Source organism: Triturus cristatus, chromosome 9 (genome assembly GCF_964204655.1).
Source record: "Triturus cristatus chromosome 9, aTriCri1.1, whole genome shotgun sequence".
In the NCBI taxonomy this organism is placed as follows: Eukaryota; Metazoa; Chordata; class Amphibia; order Caudata; family Salamandridae; genus Triturus; species Triturus cristatus.
In genome coordinates, this window is record NC_140592.1 from 882,999,936 (window position 1) to 883,019,390 (window position 19,455).

The 19,455-nt window shown below is 41.7% G+C and overlaps 1 protein-coding gene across 2 annotated transcripts in view; it reads right to left on the reverse strand.

The window, feature by feature from the left end:
- Positions 1–2,894: 2,894 nt before the first annotated feature.
- Positions 2,895–19,455, reverse strand: part of LOC146799015 (cholesterol 24-hydroxylase-like) — a 202,211-nt gene continuing 185,650 nt past the window's right edge. For both annotated transcript variants that reach the window (XM_085626412.1, XM_085626411.1), the window contains exons 13-15: positions 10,782–10,870; positions 7,693–7,759; positions 2,895–3,138 (exon numbers count right to left, since the gene is read on the reverse strand). In XM_085626412.1, coding sequence (XP_085482538.1) covers positions 2,980–3,138; positions 7,693–7,759; positions 10,782–10,870 — 315 coding nt within the window. In that variant the 3' untranslated portion in view covers positions 2,895–2,979. The remainder of the gene's footprint in view (positions 3,139–7,692; positions 7,760–10,781; positions 10,871–19,455) is intronic.

Here is a 19,455-nt window from a genome sequence, read left to right on the forward strand (position 1 = left end):
GGCGACTAGGGAGGAGTTGTATTTAGCAGGTGGGGTTCATCTATCCAGCGCAGGGTTGGAATTGTTTATCCATACCATTTTAGGAGCCTTGGCGGTGGAGCTACAAGGTCCAGCGGGGGGGAGCTCGTGAGCGCCAGTGAGCTCCTCGCCCTGTGGCGGGGTCCTGGGCAAGAGAAATGGCAGGGACTCCGTTTTGGTGGCAGCTGCCGGGCTGGCGGGAGAGGGGGCTGACCTGCTGGTGGTCCTGGACTCTCTGGCCCTACCTGAGAAGCCGGTGCTTGTAATAAGCAGTTTGTGAATCTACCTGCTGCTCTGGTGGCCGGCTGGCAGTCATCACAGAAGAAAGCAGGGTATTTGGTTGTGGCCTGCTGGCACAACACGTGGAAAAGGTGCCTATGGAGATCCAAGAATGTAAATACAAATATGCAACACATGGCACAATAATGTATATTTCATAAGCCTACTGTTTTACAATGCATGTGTTTGGAGTACAATAAATAATAAAGTTGGTCAAGAGTTGACAGTGAATCAACAAATAAGTTGCGGTATCAAAATTTGTAATAAAGACTATGCAGTGAAGACCAACTACAGACTAAGTGTGTTACTGGGGACCAGCCTCCATGGCGAGGGGAGGGGGGTGATTTGCATGTCGTATGCCAACTATGAGGTAACCGGAAGGGCTATACAGCCCAGCTGCATGCAGACAGCGCCAGGCAACTGCCTCATCCCTGTCTGCAGGAGGACAGCGGACCCTAGGCAATTGCCTGGATTGGCAGAGGAGCGAGAAGCATCGTAAGTGAAAAAAATAAGAGGTGCAGCAGTAAAACAGAGTGGAGAAGGACGAGGCGAACCAGAAGCTATTCCCTAGTTTGCGTGACCGGCCTCAGTCGGCCAAGGGGACTGACGAGTGTTTTTGGGACTGCCATGTGTCTCAGGAACACCCCCACCTCCCTCAAGCACAGAGCACGCCTGAAAGCTATGACAGTGAGGAGGCTCTCCTTTCGTTCACTGGGGACTGCTGTGCGTTTTTGGGACTACCACGCGCCCCAAGACTACCCCTCCACCCCCACCGCACCCTCTCCTCTGGCACGTCATGCCACCACCAGCTTTGACTTGCAGCTGAAGCTCACTGTGCTCTGCCTGCAACAACTCCTCACCTTCTCCGGAGCCCCTTGTATAGCCTGCATTCATCTGCAAAGGAATCTGTTCCCCTGACACCCCCACCACCCACGGCAACTCACTCTATCTATAGTCCCCAAATCGGAGCCTACTGCCCCCGTCGACCTCCATCCAGGTGGAAGCAAAACACCTCTATGCAGAATTTGCTAGTGTCTACCCATAATGTCATCCTGCGAGTAGCTTGTTCCGTTATGCCTACATGATAGTCTACACTGTTATATTAGGCCTATATGCTCTTTTGCTCATTCAACGTCAACACTGGTGTACATTTTTACTATAGGCCTATATGTTTTTCTATGCTTTTTATGTTTTCTTGCTCTTAGCACACCAACACTGTTAGCTTATACATACACTTTTACCTAAATCAACACGCCCTACCATAACTACCTCATACCTATATCGTCTACATATCCTACTATGTATCGTACACCTCTCATATACACTGTTGCCTTATCTCTGTGCTTACCCCATATAATTATACCTACTCCATTTGTAACTCATACAACTGTGACTGCTTATAGTATACCTCTTGTGTACTCTGCTTCCATGTATTCCATGAGATTGTATTTACCCATATGTAACTGGAATTGTAATCACCTGTATGTAACTCGTGGAATTGTTACTCTGTCAACTATGTAAAGCTTTCTGATACCTTTGGGTCGAGTTTGCAAAAACTCTATAAATAAATAAACTGGAACAGCTTGTGTAGCCCCAATAGGAAGTTCAGATGGTACCAAAATTTTACAGGTATGTGAAAGGTCAGTGGTCAAGGACTGTACCATTCATGCTTATTTGTACAGGCTCATCTGTATCAGATGCACTAATATCACTGTAGGTGTGGTCTGACTACCTTCATGCGGAATACAGGCATATTGGCCTACCAGAATTTAAACGTGTGGCTGGCCGACACACACATCAGTAGCATACAAACAGTGCATTCAACTATATTACTACACAGACCAAACTGGAAATATGGGACATGGTCAAATGGTATCTCTAGCAACTGACTGGTATATAAAACTACTTTGTATATAGAACAACCTTCCACACTTGAGCTTGTACCCATGTTTTACTTACACACGAAGATTCAAGGAATAAGCTTAAAGAATAATAGGTACCCAGCTGTAATCAGTGATTGACTCTCTGAAGGACGGACCAGGATGATTTTCCATGTATGCCGTCAGGTAGAAGTATACTGAGGTTAAGGGGAGGGCTAAAAATTATAATAATTAAAAGGCTGGTGGATCTGCGGGTTTTCTCTATATAAAGTAACCTTTCTATATTAAGGACTGTCACGAAGAAGAGGTAGATGGTGATCATGTTCCCTGTGAAAGATCTAATTTTGATTTAGACTAAACATGTATCAATTTCAATGTACCCTTCCTCTAGCAAGCTAATTGCAATAGACATTGGATATTTTCTGACAACCAATCCACATCCTCTGTGCCTGGAGACCCCTGAGGTGATAAGCCCCGCTATACAAATACTGACTGATTGCCATAAAACTGGAATATTTCATCGGGACATCTGACTTTTTTGGTAGGCCAACTTAAAAGTTGGAGTGTAAGGATTAATATTACCATTGTTTTCCAATCCTCAGCGACAAGTGATATTTTAATGGGTTCTTTGCTCTTTTACTTGTCTGCTACCTGAATAGTATTCAACCTAGCAAGATAAAACAGATTAATTTCAGTGAAGCAATGACATTTCTACTCGCCAACAAAAACAATTTATTTGTTAATCAAGACGTAATGTACACGTAATTTACTGGTTTAATAGAAAAAGCAAACAAAGGATTCATTATTTTGCAGCCTTTGAATTTCTTCTGGGTGTTATTCTGCAGATCACACCATCACGTGGTTTAAGTGAGCCAGTGTCCAATATCTTGAAGCTCTGTCCAGGGACCAGTTCAAACTCATATCTCTGCAAAAGCTTTGCCATCACCACTTTAGCCTCCATCTGTGGGGAGTAAAGACATGAAGCAGAGATTAAGGAATACACTTTACTTTAAGTGAGCTCAAAGTATTTAAAAGAAAATCCAGTGGTATATTGTTTGTCAAGTACATCATCACAGGACAGGACAAGACAGGAAAAATGCCCAAATCTCCCAGTATGGCAGAGGCATTCCTTCCCACCCTCCAAAAACATCTCCTCTTTGGTGTTCTGCGTTGTGAAAAAAAGTGCAGGAAGGTCTGCCATACCATCATGGCATAGTGATGTTGACATCATTCTTTCATTTCACCAAAGTGGCTCCCACCACAGGAGTGGGAGCTGCTTCCGTCCAAAAAGAAACAGCCAATCAGGTGAGTACCTATAAATCTAGTGGGGTATTTTGGCTGGACTTTCAGAGGCAGTGCTGTTGGCATCCATTCATTTAGCAGCAAGTACTCTATTTGTTAAATCAGAGACGGGATCTAAATAATGGATAATGTTCTCAGAAAGAAAGTAAAAAATGTTCTTACACTGACACTTCCGTTAGCTTCTTAGGAAAGTGCCTTTTAGACATGGTCATCCCCACATTTTGTGTACAAGACTGTAGGAGGAACACCTTCCCACTGGCGGGAGCACTACGTTAAAAGCAACGGTAAATTGCTTTCCTTCAATTCAATCAAATGTTATACACTGAATAAATCCAATTCAATGAAGGTAAGTCTTCATGCGTATCATAAAGTTTTTATTCTTATTATTCTTTCCTTGTTCATAAGGAGTAATGAAATGTGAGTTTCATAAACATTAATTCATGTTATATTCCACAACCGAATGCATTTTGGGTCATACCACGACCCTTCGTTCAGGGCTCCTGATTCAGTTTCAAGTTCACGTCGATCCTTCTCCCGAATCGTGAAAGAAGTGATCTCCACTTTTTGCCCACTGGTACTGATACTTTTGCTTGGAAGTGCAATGGGCCTCTGTTCACCAGGCCCCAGTGCCAGTGCTCTGTATCCAAAAATATACAGATCCTGTACCCCATTTGGCAAGGACTTTACCCCTTTGTAAGACCCGGTAAATTACACCCCCGGTATCCATGGCATGGGTACTAAAGAGGGTCCCTAACGGCTGCATTATGTATTATGCCACCCAAAGGGACCCACACACAAACTGCATGTAAGATTGTCCTTGCAGGACGTATGAAATGGCGCAAGCCATTCTGAAAACGTGACACTGCACACACCCTGTGTGCAATGCCCATGCACACTGCATGCATTATATGCAAGTCACCCCTACAGCAGGCCTTAGAGCCCTAAGGCAGGATGCATTATATTACATGTGAGGGCACCTCTGCATGAGCAGATGTACCCCTGTGATATCTGGTTTACTTACTAGTCAGTGCAAGTGTTCAGGGAGAAATTGTGAGAACATGTACTTGGCACTGGTCATTACGAGCTACCCAGCTGCATGATGGCTTGACTTATATGAAACACCTGGTATCAAACATCTTACCTTAATAAATCCATACTGATGGCAGTATCGGATTTAGGAAGACAAGCCCCCAGAGGGCACCTTAGAGGTTCCCCTTATAACCCTATTAGTCACTTAGTGTGTTGGCTGACTCGAATCTCCCAGCCAGCCACCACAGATGTTTTTTCTGGGCCCGTGCCTTGGAGAACCTGCACTCACAGAGGTCATGAACAATGACTGCTCCGCAGAAGGTGTTCCCACCTCCTTCAGCAGGATGGCTAGTGTTTTAGCATATCAAGGCCAGAAGCTTCAAAGCCTATGCCTCCCTTGATATGCAATTCCAGCTTCCCCCCAGACCTGGGGAACGTCACCACCTGCCCTGGGGCCCATTTGGCTCCTGAGCAGGTGGGAAAGTAGATATTCAGGAGCTGTGCTTCACTCACAGGCTAGTATCACTCCAAAGGTGGGCTACCTGAAGTGAACAGCCGGAGAAGGGTTTCAACATCTTGTTTTGGGTGGAAATAGAGCTTTTGGGTCAGGGTTATGCCCACTCCCCACAGGAAGTGGTCATATGGGGTTGTAGTCACCCTAGTGGTAGGTAGCCTATTGACTATTACCATATAATCACATAAAACCCCCTAAATTGAATATTTAGAGGTCCCCCGACACCACAGAGACAGATTTGAGTACCTGGAAACGGAATAAGGATAAAGAAGGGACGACACCACAAGAACCAAGGACCTGAACAGAAATTGGCGCAAAACCCTGCCTTGGAACTTGCTCCATAACAATTGCAAAGACCCGACTTGTCCTGCAACTGTGCTTCCTCTTCAACACTTGGAGGACTGTCTGCACTTCGACAATCATCTAGCATCTCCCTTGGGGTAAAGGATCCAATCCCCTGCATCCGCAGGTACCGACTGCATCTACCCGGTTCACCGTGTTGTTGGCCATTTGGCCCACCGAGGTAGCATCAATTTAGCAGGGGTTTTGTGGGGCTAGGAGGTGTGCCCCATCTCTCTGCCGAGTTTTGAAACGCTAGACTCTTCGGGAGTCCCCCTGCACCAATAACCTGCATACCAGGGCACTTACACCAGCCAAGACTTGCTGTTCGTCTAGCCAGGGCATCACCGTCTTGGAACCTTTACTGCACATCGAGGGACTGCAGGACCAAAGAGACCTACAAACAGAATGGCCCTGCTGTCATGTTTTTCCATCCTCTGAAGGTGTACCTACAACTGTGGGAGCCTCAAACACAAGTGGTCAGCCAGCCAGCCTAGCACCTCTGCACCCTAGCCCCCGGCCCATGTTCACGACTACTTACGCCATCCCCTTGGCCTAGGAGTCCCCATGACCTGAGCGCCCCTTGGGTTCAGCTGGACTCGTCCACAATTCCTTTACTGCAGCCTCTTTGGTTCAGGTCTTTTTGACTTTACCGGTGTAGCGTTCAAGGCTACCATCCCGTCCAGCACCGCTGCAACCGGACACACCAGGACAGGTAAAAGGGAACTGCCGGTGGTACTTTGAAACATGTACCCCTAGTACCTTATGTCCCAAAGTGTACCTCTGAACTTCGACTGCAGGTACAGTTTTGCTACATGTGTTTGTCCTCCCATAGGTTAACATTGTAGAGTTCGAGACGCGTGCCTCAAAACCGTTATTTAAACTATTTTACTGTTTTCTTCCAAAACTGATATCTCGGAACGTACTCACGTTATTCTAAAGATCTTGGTGTTTAAATACCTATAAAAATCGACTTTATTTTTCTAAGTTGGTCTTGGATTTCTTTTTGAGTGTGTGCACCATTTATTGACTGTGTGTGTGTGTACAACAAAAGTTTAACACCCCCCTCTGATAAGCCCAAGCTGCTCAACCACACTCCCACAAAAAGAGCACTTGCTATTGTTAAAGTAAGCCCTGTAAATCAAATAAGGGTCGTCTGGACTTTTTTGCATGGTATTCCCTTACACTGGCATACAACATAAATAGCCAGCTTCCTACACTTACTGTGCTTTGCTTTAACTCTGTGTTTACAGCCGAACATGTTTTCACAAATTTGCTATTTTCTCTGGACATTGCGTTTTTTTTCCAGAGTCACTTTCTATATTCATACATCCCTTGTTTGAAGTTACAGTGAATTTCTCTCCTGTCTCAGTATTCTCAACAGACTGTCGTGTCTTTACCGTGCTCTCAGCTTGGCGGAGGTTTGGTCCACGAGTTGCTCCACATAGGTACCTCATTCAGTTAAAAAGGTGCCCCCATATTTGTATTTTCATTTCAATCATTCTGAGTCTCTATAGCAATTTACAGATTTGCGTCTTTGGGCTCATACAACGTTACTATTTTTAAAGTAAGCTTACATTAAATATCAAACTCCACAACTTACATCATTGTAGGGTATTCAAAATCTGTTTTTATATGACCGTTTAATCTAAAATGTAGATGGCACACATCAAATGTGTGCAAATAAAGGCACTGCCAGAAAGAAAATCTCCCTTTAGGGTTTTGCGGTTCAACACAGTAAGTGCTTCAATGTTTACCTTTGTACGAGTATGCAAACAGATTAGAAGGTACTGGGGGAAACTGCAGCATGTCTCTATTTAGAGATGCTTCCACTTGACTCCATTCAAAAAATGTACATGACGTAGGCCCGGCAAAGTACATTGGATTCTCAAACTAAATCAGACCATTTTTGGAGAGCCCTGGCATTCCAGGCCTACGGTGGCTTCATCCAGCATTGTTACGCCAGTCTCGTCTCTTAAAACGATTAAAATGCTAAGGTCTTTCCTGATAGCTGATGAATGCAGAAAGGACTAATGAGACCTGATGTTAATAGTGGACCTCCACTCTTCCCCATGTATTCCTGTACTTCATTAGAGGCAGATACCCCAGTCCATAACACATAAAGTGGTGCGAATGAGAAATGCTGACTCCAGGATAAGTGTAATTCCAGGTGGTGAACCAGAAATGCTAACCATTACTCATTGAAAGTATCAGTACAATTAATACTCGGGTTGCCGAAGAGTGGACAGATATTTCTATTACGAAAATGTTGCACAGCTGTGAAAAATGCATAGACAGCATAACAAAAATATGATTCTTTGACTATCTTACCTGGGCAAATATCTGTCCAATGCAGGAACGTGGCCCCAGAGAAAATGGAAAGTATGTATAGTAAGGCCTATTAAAACAGATAACCAGGATTAATAAGAGTATTGTGGATACTGTTAAGCAATGGCACATCAGCTTAAAAATACAGTAAAGTAAAAAAATTAAAACTGGGAACTACAGCACAGAAACATTTGCACATTGACTGTTAGTGATTTATTTAACTGATTTTAAATATGCACTTAGCACAAGACCAATCTCATAGGATGAACTCAAGTATGGACCATTAATGTACAGCACAATAAATAGGTTTCTTACCTGTAAGAGTAGTTTTGGAGCTTGATTATTTTATAGATTCACTTGCTTGGCATACTACTGTCATTTAAAGTAGGTGCTTTTCACGACATTTTGCCCTGAACCACATGAAGGAGAAAGATGAATCAGAGGGTACTACACCACCCAGGGAAAGAGATTGATTCCCTATGAAGACATTGAGCCAGAAGTTGCATTTCACAGCAGTTAAATTCTGCAGTATGGGAACGCACAACGCTGATTAAGTCCTATGGGACGAAACACGTTGGCTGGGCTGATTGGAAATAGTTGTACTTAGAAAAATGAATAAAAGTTGGATTCTGAAACACAATCACAAGACTTCTGAAAATAGAATATTGTTATATTGTTGAATTTTTCATATTGGATTCGTTTCTGGACTTTTTACTGTCTGAATTTCGGCTGGAAATAGATGAACGAAGGAGACGCTCCTTTTCAATTGTTTTGTTGGGTCATCTAAAATAGGTATGCTTCAAATGATTCACTCTATACAGACCTACGAGGACACCACGATGCCATTGAAGCTAAAGCACGGGATATGTTCTACGACAAAAGTTTTATAGTTCGTAAATTCAAGGAGTGTATGTACACTGTGGTATCTGATAATGTATACAGTTTCAAAGAACAGTAATTTATTGTGTGTTTTTTTTTAATGTTTTTCACGTATTTGCCTTTCCTCTGTAACCATACATAGTCTACATCTTAAAGAGTAACACAAGATCTGCACTGAAAAGGACTCCGCATTTGAGATTTTAGTAAGTAAAACTATAATGGTCTCTGACACTAGAAAAGGTTTTAAATGTCAGATTAGGTTTTAAAAATATGTTGCTGCTAAATGCCACAAATTAGATATTGATGTGTTTGGTGGCACTCAAGATTGTCAAGATAAATAGAAAATGTACAGATTTTGAAATGTGATTCCTAGGTGCAATCACTTGCTATTTGGATGTCAAACCTCTGTAAAGGAAACCTCTGTAATGGAAACCTATGCTGCTGATCACATGCACTTCAGCTACAATCACGTTAGTTTGTGAACCTTTAGATGCTAGGACATCAAGCTTGAAAACCGCAGTTGCAAAAACAAGCCTCTAAAGATGTGTTTTGTCTGCTACTGCTTCATGAATCTAAAAGACTGCTCACAGGTCATGTTATCTGTCTTTCCGTCTGGGTTTCATTTGGAACTCATTATGGGTGTTCCAAGAAATACTTGGGCATGGTGGTCCTTTTGTCATTCATGTTTATCTACTGATAAAATGTAAGGGGCAGGGAGGTAGCATAGTTTCTCCCACGTGGTAAGTCATCAAATCCTGGCCTCTGGATGCAGCTATCAATTGTATTCAAAAAAACATCACATTCATTGTAATCAACAATCATTTGTGGTTGGTTTTTTCTGAGTTTTTCTTTTTACAGTATTCTCTGTTTTAATACAGCCCTAGTCTTTCTTTTCATAGTCCTCCTTGCTATACGCATTAGCACTTAAATGTATTTAAGGGTTGATGTAGATACATCATGTCTGCATGAAGAGGCAACCCTCACCATGTAAAGACAAAGAAGAGGAAGGTAGGAGCTGGGTAATGAAGGAAATTAATCTGGTCATCCACAGCCCTCTCCTGGTCTCATAAAAGCCAACAGAGAGCCTGATACTTAGAAACTGACATACATTTTAAGGGTGTTAACATTGCCCTTCCACATTGTTCTTGCTAATACTCTCTATGCAGGTGGAGCTCTTACAGCTCGTGCCAGAGCGCAGTGTTTCTCTGGGGTCAGGGACCGCGGCATGAACTTCTGCCCAAAATCCATAGCAGTCATCAAAAAAATATAACTGCATGTTCAAAATTTAAATGCCCCAAAAACATAATTTGGCCTCCCTTCCCTTCCTTTTAGTTTATTTTTATCTTATACTGAGATCACCCTGGCACTCCCTCTTCCCTTTGTTTTTTCTTTTCTTATTATTTCTAAAAACCTAATAAATACATGTTTTTAAAAAAAACATTATTAGGATGAATCCAAGATGGCGACTTTAAGTGCATGACATCCTTTCAATGTTTCCTGGATGGCTTGGTAATTATGAGAGCAGGCTGTTGTCTTAAGATGAAGATCTGTGAGAGCTCAGCAATTTCACGTTGGATCTGCACCAGAATAGACCCCTGCAGATTTCCGCGCCTCTGCTGCCTAGAGGACTGAGTTCACTAGGGCTGAACAATCTCCCCCTAAAGACAAATAGCGCCAAATCCTGCCCACCCAAGTGCTTAGGGTGGTGGTGAAGTCTCGCACTTCTGAAGACACACAATCTAGTGTACACCTGGTAACTGAAGGCACGGAGTGATGTGGTGCCTTCCTGAGTTGCAGTGACAGCAATGGAGAAGCAAACAAGGAGTGGTCCCACGGGGGTCTAATCTTTACTGGAGGGATATTCAAGTCCCTAACATTGTACAAGTGTCTAGGGGACGGCTAAATCTGTCACGCCAGACCTGCAAAGGTGTACCCTAGGTAAACAAACCTAGGTTTCCCAGTTCTAGAAAGAAATGCAGAGCATCTGAATGGTACACAAGAACGATATTTGTGATCGACATTCTTTACCAGAGAACTTACAGTAAACACAAGTTTGACATTTGAGCAAAGTAACAGGAACATTTGTTTTAGTGCCAGAGAACAAGTTAAATGTGTCCATCTGTTACTAAACATCTCTTTTGGAATTTGAGGCAACCAGATACTGACAATTTTAGACAGGCAAGCAATCTTGACGATATAAGATGAATGCTTACTTTGGCGCTTCAGGGCTAAATCGATCTGGATTGAACTCGAGTGGATCCTGGAAAAACTCGCCCATCCTTCCCATGACATACATATTGAACTGCAGGCAAAGTACATAAAATTTGGTGTAATGCACGCATTGTAAATGTTACACAAATATGGTAAACGCAAACACTGTGACTATTTTCAAAGCCATTTTTTAAGTGCATTTTATTGGAGAAATAGGTGAGCAATTTGTTAACTTTCTTTTCCAATGACATTTTTACTGAATTGTAGATGATCTTTCTTTCAAAATATAGGTTTACATATAAATGCAAGCAAAAAAATATCTGTACCATTTCTTTGTCGTTAGTGAAATCTGCTACGTATGTCAATAGAAAAAATCTCCAATCATATTCACATGTATAAGTTGATACAGGGCTCACATCCATCCAAAAATCCCACAGTGTAATAAAAGGATTACCTATCCTTGGCAGCCTTGCATCCAAACCCTCTAAAAGTCAGGCTTGTTCGATCATTTCTGCATTTCCAAAAGAAGCTGAAAACTCAGCTCTAAGCCAAACATCAGGTGTATGATCTATTAGGAATCAAATAGCCCGCACCACGCTTTGTAGTAGGCACTATTCATTCCACCGACTTAAGAAGATGATCTCAAATTGTTCTGACCGAGCTGATGTTTATGATCATCAATCGTACTCTACCTCAACCTCACTATGTAAGCAGAGTACCATGGTTCCCAAATTGTTGCTCCCACCCAAACTTTCTCTCCCCGTGGGCTCATCATTCTCCTGCCTGCACCCGATTCTCATGTTTTCCTCCCTCCACTCAATCATTCCTATGTGTCTTGGTCTTTCTCCCTTCAACTCTCCTTCTTGTTCTTGCCTCACTATTTTCTGTGCCAGCTCCATATTCCTGGTGCTTGATTCGCAGAATGACCTTCACAACACGGTTGTTACACCGTGGTATGTTTACATCGCGGGCATTACAACACAAGTTGTTACAACGGCTGCCGACGGATGGCGCTCTCAGCTAAGGAAAAGTATGATTTACTATTCCAACACGTTCCCTACTGTAACGTAGGCTGGAGTTGGAATAGTAAATCATACTATTCCTAAGTCCAGCACCATCCAGCGCAAGTCGTTGTAATGAATTGCGTTGTAACGAACGCAATGTAAAATACGGCATTGTGAATGTATGCGTTGTAACGACATACATTCGCTTAATTCAGCATTTTTGCTTTTTCTCATTAGTGCAACAGGGGTCACATACTTTGTTTTCTTTAAAAACAAAAGACTTTCTATATTTAAGGCTCTTTTAACTTAAATGCACTCTACTTTTGTCTCTTGTGTCAATTGAAGGTGGGGTGGTAAGAGACCCTTATTATAGCTCTTCCTTTCTTTCTTTAACACAGAAACTAAAGTAATACTGTAGTGATTGCTCCTTTGCTATCCACCCTGTATTTGACATAGAAATGAAAACTGGACTGAACTGTATTGAAGGCAGATAAGCCTATAAATATAGATTGGCTACTGTTCCTTACATTTGTATAGATTAAAGTACTTACAGTGTATGTGTTAGCACATTAAACCTAGAACTATTGGCTATGGTATTGCTTTTTCCCTTAGTGCTTGGCTGACAGAGGAGTTTCTCATCAGTGGAGCATAAGATCATTAGAGACTATAACAACTGGTTAAAGGCAGTAATGAACACTACAAAAAATATGCTTGTTACTTAAAATAAGATTCCCCTAAGGCCACCAATGCACACTGAAAAGAATGGGCTTGACATGAGTTTTCTTATGGAGGTTAGTTACTGCTCTAGGAGAAGAATCAGTTCAGTTTTTAAGTGTTTTTGCTTTGGCTTTGGCAGTGTCTGTGGCAAGAAGGACATTACCATAATCCAGTTTAGCCCCTATGTGTTTGTCATCATCATCATCACACAGTCTTTATTCGGTTATAATATACAATAACCATCAAAGCACAATTACATAAAATGATTAAGACAATAAATTCCTAGGACAACATAAAACATATTTGCAAGTCACATTATCAGTGAATTCCGACATCTAAAAACATATTTAAGAAATGCAGTGACAGATGAAATCACAAATTCGTTTTCTAAAAATTGCAATGCTAAAAAAGCCGTCCGACAGAGTCTCAGACCAAGACTCTTTAAAACTGGTACAATCCATCTCTTTCTTGGTACATCATAATATTTACAAAAAAACATAATATGAATCGTGGATTGTAGTGAGTCATCATCACAGGGACATTTACACAAATCTCTGGACCAGTCGTTCATCAGTGGAAAGCTAAGGGATCTAAATAAGATATTGAGTCTAAAGCGGGTCAACAAGAGACGGTCAAAATCATGATCAGTTAGGGATAGATATAGCTGGATAGTAGGTGACGGCAAAGTTAAATAATGGGCCTGGACCGTGGATCTTTTCATCTCGGTAACTGCTCTAATTTCACCCAGGTAATCCATACAACAGGCCTTAAGATCTTTCCTGGAAATGTTACGTATCATGCAGGGGTTTGTGTAGTATTCCAAATTACCTATGTCTGACAGAAACCTTTTCACATACTCCAGCCACCTAATAAGTTTAACACCATCAGACTTCAAAACGTCAGTCAGCAAATAGCGGTTAAAACCAGTTTCGTCTGACAGCCAAATTCTGTGCCAAAGAAGGACAGGTTGAGTCTTAATAGTGTCTTCGAGGTATGGAATGCCCAGTTCCATATGGCATATATAATTTGCGCTACTTTGGGGCACAGCCAAAAGAAACTTGAGGAACGTGTTTTCCGCGGTCTGTAGGACCTTTAGGTCTGCGTAGCCCCATATGCCCGCTCCATACGTAGCAATAGGCACACATTTGGCCTTATAAATGTATAGTAGTTCGGCCGTTGGGCGCTTACCTAGTTTGCGGCTGAAGTTTGATAGGGCCGCTAATGCCCTAGTAAACAACAGACGCCTAGTTTTAATTGTCTCTATCCAGCTCCCTGTCCTATCAAATAAGATCCCTAAATAAGAGAATGTTTTAGTTCGCTTTATTGGCTTATCGTTGATGTATATTGTTTTAACCTTCTTATTTGTCCCTACCCCACAATTCATTGTATACGTTTTAGTACAGTTTATTGAAAGTCCCAAATTTGACATAAAACTAGTGAAAGAGTCAACGACCCTTTGGAGTCCCAGAGGTGTGCGGGCCATTAAAACTGCATCATCTGCGTACAGAAGTGCAGGAATGAAGCGCTTACCCGCCTTAGGGAGGTCCTTGCACTCTTTGATTAAAAAAAGACTCCAAACCATTAATATACAATGTAAAAAGAAATGGGGCAAGGACACAGCCCTGCCGCACACCTCTCCCGATTCCAAAGTGACTCGTGCATTCTCCACCTCTCCCATATCTCACCTTGGCCCTTGCTCCAGAATAAAGTTCTCTTAAGAATGTAATAATTAATAAATCTACGCCTAAACCTTCTAAAATCAGCCATAATTTATCATGGATGACGCAGTCGAAGGCTGCCGTTAAATCCACAAAGGTAATAAAAATCTGCCCTTTTTTGCTCTGATGTATTTATCCATTAAAATATGCAGGTTTAGACCCTGTTCTACAGTGCCCAGACCCTCACGGAACCCATATTGTAGATCGCTGATAATATCTTGTTCATCAGCCCAGGTCTGCAATCTATTCAGTAAGACCCGTCCGATGATCTTAGCTGTGGAATCCAACAGCGAGATCGGACGATAGCAAGCTGGATTTGACCTGTCTCCCTTTTTAAAAATTGGTACGATCGTGGATTCGTACCATGTTGGTAAAAAGCCACTCTTATTACATGCATTTGAGACCTGGGTTAAGAGTGGACCCCATAATGCTACATTTGATTGGAAAAGGTCCACAGGGATACCTGGGGCTTTACCAGCAGGGCTAGAGTTAATAGCTACAGTGATCTCGTTGAGAGTAAAATTCATATTAAAATCATGTGCTATACCCACTGTGTTAAGTATACGGGCTTCAGCCTCTGGAGTCGGATTTTTATATAGGTTTGAATAGTGTTTTACCCATTCAGCTTCGAAAATGGCAATCTCCATTACTGCTTGTTCCTTGTTTGCCATGAAAGGGGAGTTCACCGCTTTCCAAAAAGCGGAAAAATCACGGCTATCTGCTGCATCCCGTAAGGCCCGCCACGTATTTTGTTTTAGGGCGGACTTACTGTCTTTAAGTACATTTTTATAATTACATCTTGCCTCCCTAATGTGTTCGATATTTTTAACGGGGGCATGAATGCAGTTTTTAAGGTTAGTATATGCTTTTATACATTCGGCATTAAACCAGCCATGATTTCTTATCGAGCTCCTAGTACTTTTAACAAACAGTGAGTCTTTTATATATTTTGAGATGACCAAAAAAAATTCCCTAATCTCTTTGCTAGGGGTATTTTCATCCAGGCATGAAAAGAACATGCTTTTACAATTTAGAACAATTTTTAATATAAATTCATTAGTATCTACGGCAGCCCACTTTAATGCAAAACCATTTTGCCTGATCCCAGCAATATTATTAGCGTTGTCGGGGGCTATTATTCTAGCATTTGTGCTCTGTTTGAGCATAGTCACGGCTACGCTAAGGGGGAAATGATCACTTAGGGCAATATCATGCGTCAAAAAATTGTTAATACAAGAAGAGTATCTGCATGAAGACAAAATAAAATCGATAGTAGATGATGAGCCTCGAGCATTGAAGGTGGGGGTAAAAGGAATCATGGGGGAACATAGGGTATTGGCAAACCCAAGGTCAAAAGTAAACATTATGTCGTTCAAAGAATCCCCGTATAGTGTATGCGGGAAATGAACAAAGCTTTCCCCATTTCCGTACGTTAAACCACAGACATCTTCACCAGTATGCTTACAGACGTGGGAATTAAAATCCCCGTCCCAGAGCACAAAGACCTCCTTCTTTAAACGGATAATTAAAGTATTTAGAGAGCAACTCAGTGATCTCAATGTATCTATAATCAAAGCGGGTGTCAAATTGTTATAGAAATTCACTATTGCCAGACAAGAAGTTCTATCCACATGAAAGATCGCTATATGGTAATGGGGTTCAGTGGTTATAAATTCAATATTTTCTACAGTAAGGTAATTTGAAACATATGTACACAGGCCCCCCTTAGCTCTGCCAGATGTTGTAGCAGTGGCTGGCGTGTGAAATGTTTTATAGCCATTGATATGAAGTGGATCTTTCACCCATGTTTCTTGTACACAGATAATGTTAAAGTTGTTAATAAACTCGATCCACAGGGTATTGAATTCCTTGGATTTTAACCCTGCTATGTTCCAGAATAGTATTTGGCACTTATCCTCTAGGTCTCTTCCAGTGTCCTTTGTCCCAGCATTTTCAGGTTGAGTATGCTGAGTGTATTGTGTTGGGCAAGGGATTCCCGCCATCATAGAAATACCCTTCATATCGCACTTCGGGCCAGAACTTTGTTTCATTGAGGGAGGGTAAGTCAACTGGTGTATTAATAGATGTCACATCGAATTGTCCCATGCTGGGTTCCCAGACCATAGGGTTTGATGTAACTATACTGCACAGTTCCCCCATTTGTTGTCAGTCAACTAGATCAAGGTTAGAAAATGTTTCAAACCGATTATGAACAGGAACGTTGAACTGACTCGTGGAACCCAGGATTGGTGCTTCCCTGAAGTGGGTAATTTTTTTGTTATTATCTGGATGGTAGAAGAAGCCTAGTGGTACCAAATTAATACCCTGGGTGGTGATTGTGCGAGACCCAGCTCTATTTAGTATTTCCCAAACTAATTTGGGGGATTTGAATGTCAGTATCACGCAGTCCCCACTCCTGATCTTCCGGCCTTTACCAACCCACGGAGCCCTTCTGGCCTTCTTAAATTCATCGTACAGCCTCTCAGTGGATCCTATCCTGGAGCCTAGCCAATGTAGTGATCTATTTCTTAAGGTCTCCCCTGATTCCAAACTCCCCTTCTGTAAACACGGTACATTAGTTAACACAATTACTTACGGCGTTGCTGCAGGCGGTAAATCCGGGTTGTTATTAAACCAGTCTCCTTCATTTCCCTGCCCGGATCTGGTAGTGTTAAAATTGGGTCCTGAAGGCTTTATAAATAAATGCGAGGGTGTGGAAGGGATGTTAGAGTGCACCTCATGGTTGGAGGTGGGATTTTTCTCGGAACTATGTTGTAGATCTCTACTCTGTTTGTTATTTCTGATGGGTGCTATATCTGTAGATAGACAGTTCTCACTGTTCTCACATGATACTCTTTTGCGTTTATGCACATCTATTGATTCCTGGAGAAATTGCTGTGTTTTACTTGAACTGGTAAGGACTAGATCTTCCAGCTTCCCAATTCTACCTAATAAATTGTCTAGTGTTGTTCTAATGTAGGTATCCAGGGTATCCAGTTTATCCTTAATCTTAGTCATTTCCTTTTCAATATGAATGTTTGGGGTACCTATTTGTTTTCCCCTATCTTCTGGTTTCTGTGGGGGTAACAATGGCCCCTTTTTATGAACCCTTTTTCGTGTTTTCATTTGGGGTATCGCCAGTGATGAACCTAGGTTTCTCGTTGTATTGGGAAGAGTAACGGGATTTCTAGCACGCTTGGGGGGTGGTTGACTTTCTTGATCTTGGTCACTTCCTGTGATGTGACCCGATGTGTCCACGATGCACCCATTTCAATTTAGTTGAGGACTTTCAGTTAGTAAGTCAAGGCACCCCTGAGTGTTGTTATCAGCTGCTAGGTTTGCTCCAGGGTCAGAATTAGCTGAGCTCAGTGACTCCTCCACAGATAGAATCTGCTGCTCGATTGCTCCCACAGCCCCTGTTAGATAAGTGAGTAGTGTTTGCCGTGAACGTGTTACTGTATTGGACTGCTTATTATTATTTTGTAGAGCAGTTTGTGCCTTTCTTTTGCCCATTATTTAACACAGTTTGGTCAAAATAAAGTAAGGCTAATTCCGTAGATACCTAGGACGACTAAAAGCCCTACTACAATCAAGATATAACAATTACAGCACTCGAAGTCAAAAATCGATAGCAACAATAGCCCCCAGTCACAGTAACTTACAAACTCAAATGCCGTGGCCCAGTCCAGTCTATATCGGGCTATGACGGGCTAAGACGGGCCCGTCATCGCCCGGTCTTCGCCCGGACACGCCCGCGGGCGTCCCGCGGAGTGGGACCGCCGCCGTGGGTTTATCGTCCCTCCAGGGACCGGGCTTAAAGTGCAAGGTGCTTCCGCGTCTGGGCAGGGGCTCGGGTAAAAGTGCAATGTGCAGAAGGTTTCTTTGCGGTTTCCCGAGAGTACACTTACACAAAAGTCTCAATGTACCTTTGTGAATCGGGCCCTATGTGTCTGACAGTAGAAATTTCGCTAATGCACTACATTTAAGAATTTCCTTATTTTGTTTTATATAGGATGATATTTGGTGTTCATGGTACACTTCAAAACACTTGAAAATGAGTTAAAAAATCTGAACCCTTTAGTAAGAATAGAAGTGTTTGGATATTAAAAATTCAAGAAATTAATTGCACAGTATTAAGTTCATACGTTACTAGACTAGTCTTTGGATTCTCAATTCTACCTCTACATGGTATATGAGTACATAGTGTGAAACACATTGTGACCTTGAACACACACAGATCCCGAAGGTTCTCTATAGTAAGAACTGATGGAAATCATGGGAGGATTCTTTTCTTCCCCTAAAAAATTACTAAAAGAGCCCATGCAAGCATAAGATATTCCAAAGAATCTGAAAAACAGTACATGAAAACGCTGTTATGTTCTCTCAGACTCCTCCTTGATATTTCTCAACCAGTAAAACTTAGAGATTGCCTAGCAGTCCAGTCTGCATGCCTACAGAAGACTGAACATTTATTATAAAGTTGAAAATAAATCTGATATTTCAGATGAATAACCTGCATGTTATCCTAAATCTGAGATAAAGAGTTCAGACATTTTTAAAAGTATTGGGAGACCACTACATATCAGTGAATACAATTAATCTAGAATGCATAGATAACAGAAGAGTGCATCAACTGTCAGAACTGAGAAAGGGTGTGCATCTGTGAACAGTTTACAAGCAAAAATTTAATCTACCCCAGTTAACAAAAAAAAAAAACTGAGGAGCAATTGAAAGAACACAGGTTATTTTTCTATGTAAGAGCTGAATACGATCTTAAAGGATAGTCCCCAAATCATACAACATTAATTTTCATTGGATTTTCATAGCAAGTACCACTGTAAACACCTATGTGCTGAGCCTAGTGCATAGGCTGATAACATCAGATATAGGCCAATTATAACTAGCTCACTAAAGATTAAGAATTGTGACTAATGAGAAGTATTTTTAAAGAGAATGCATTCTGAAATGAAACTGAACATGAGACGACTAAATTATTACGCACTGCATTTAACATTTAAAAGTAATTTAACTCTCCACTTGTTACAAATATGCTCATTGGAATGGTGAAAATACCCTCATTTCATCCAAGCAATAAAGTATAAAAAGTGTTTGACAATTTTGCCTTAGTATCAGTGTCTAGCTTAACATAACAGATAATATTAGAAACATTTTGTAGTTCCCTTGTATAACAGTCATTATATTTTAGATAACCTGATCGTACATACTGCATGTATAAA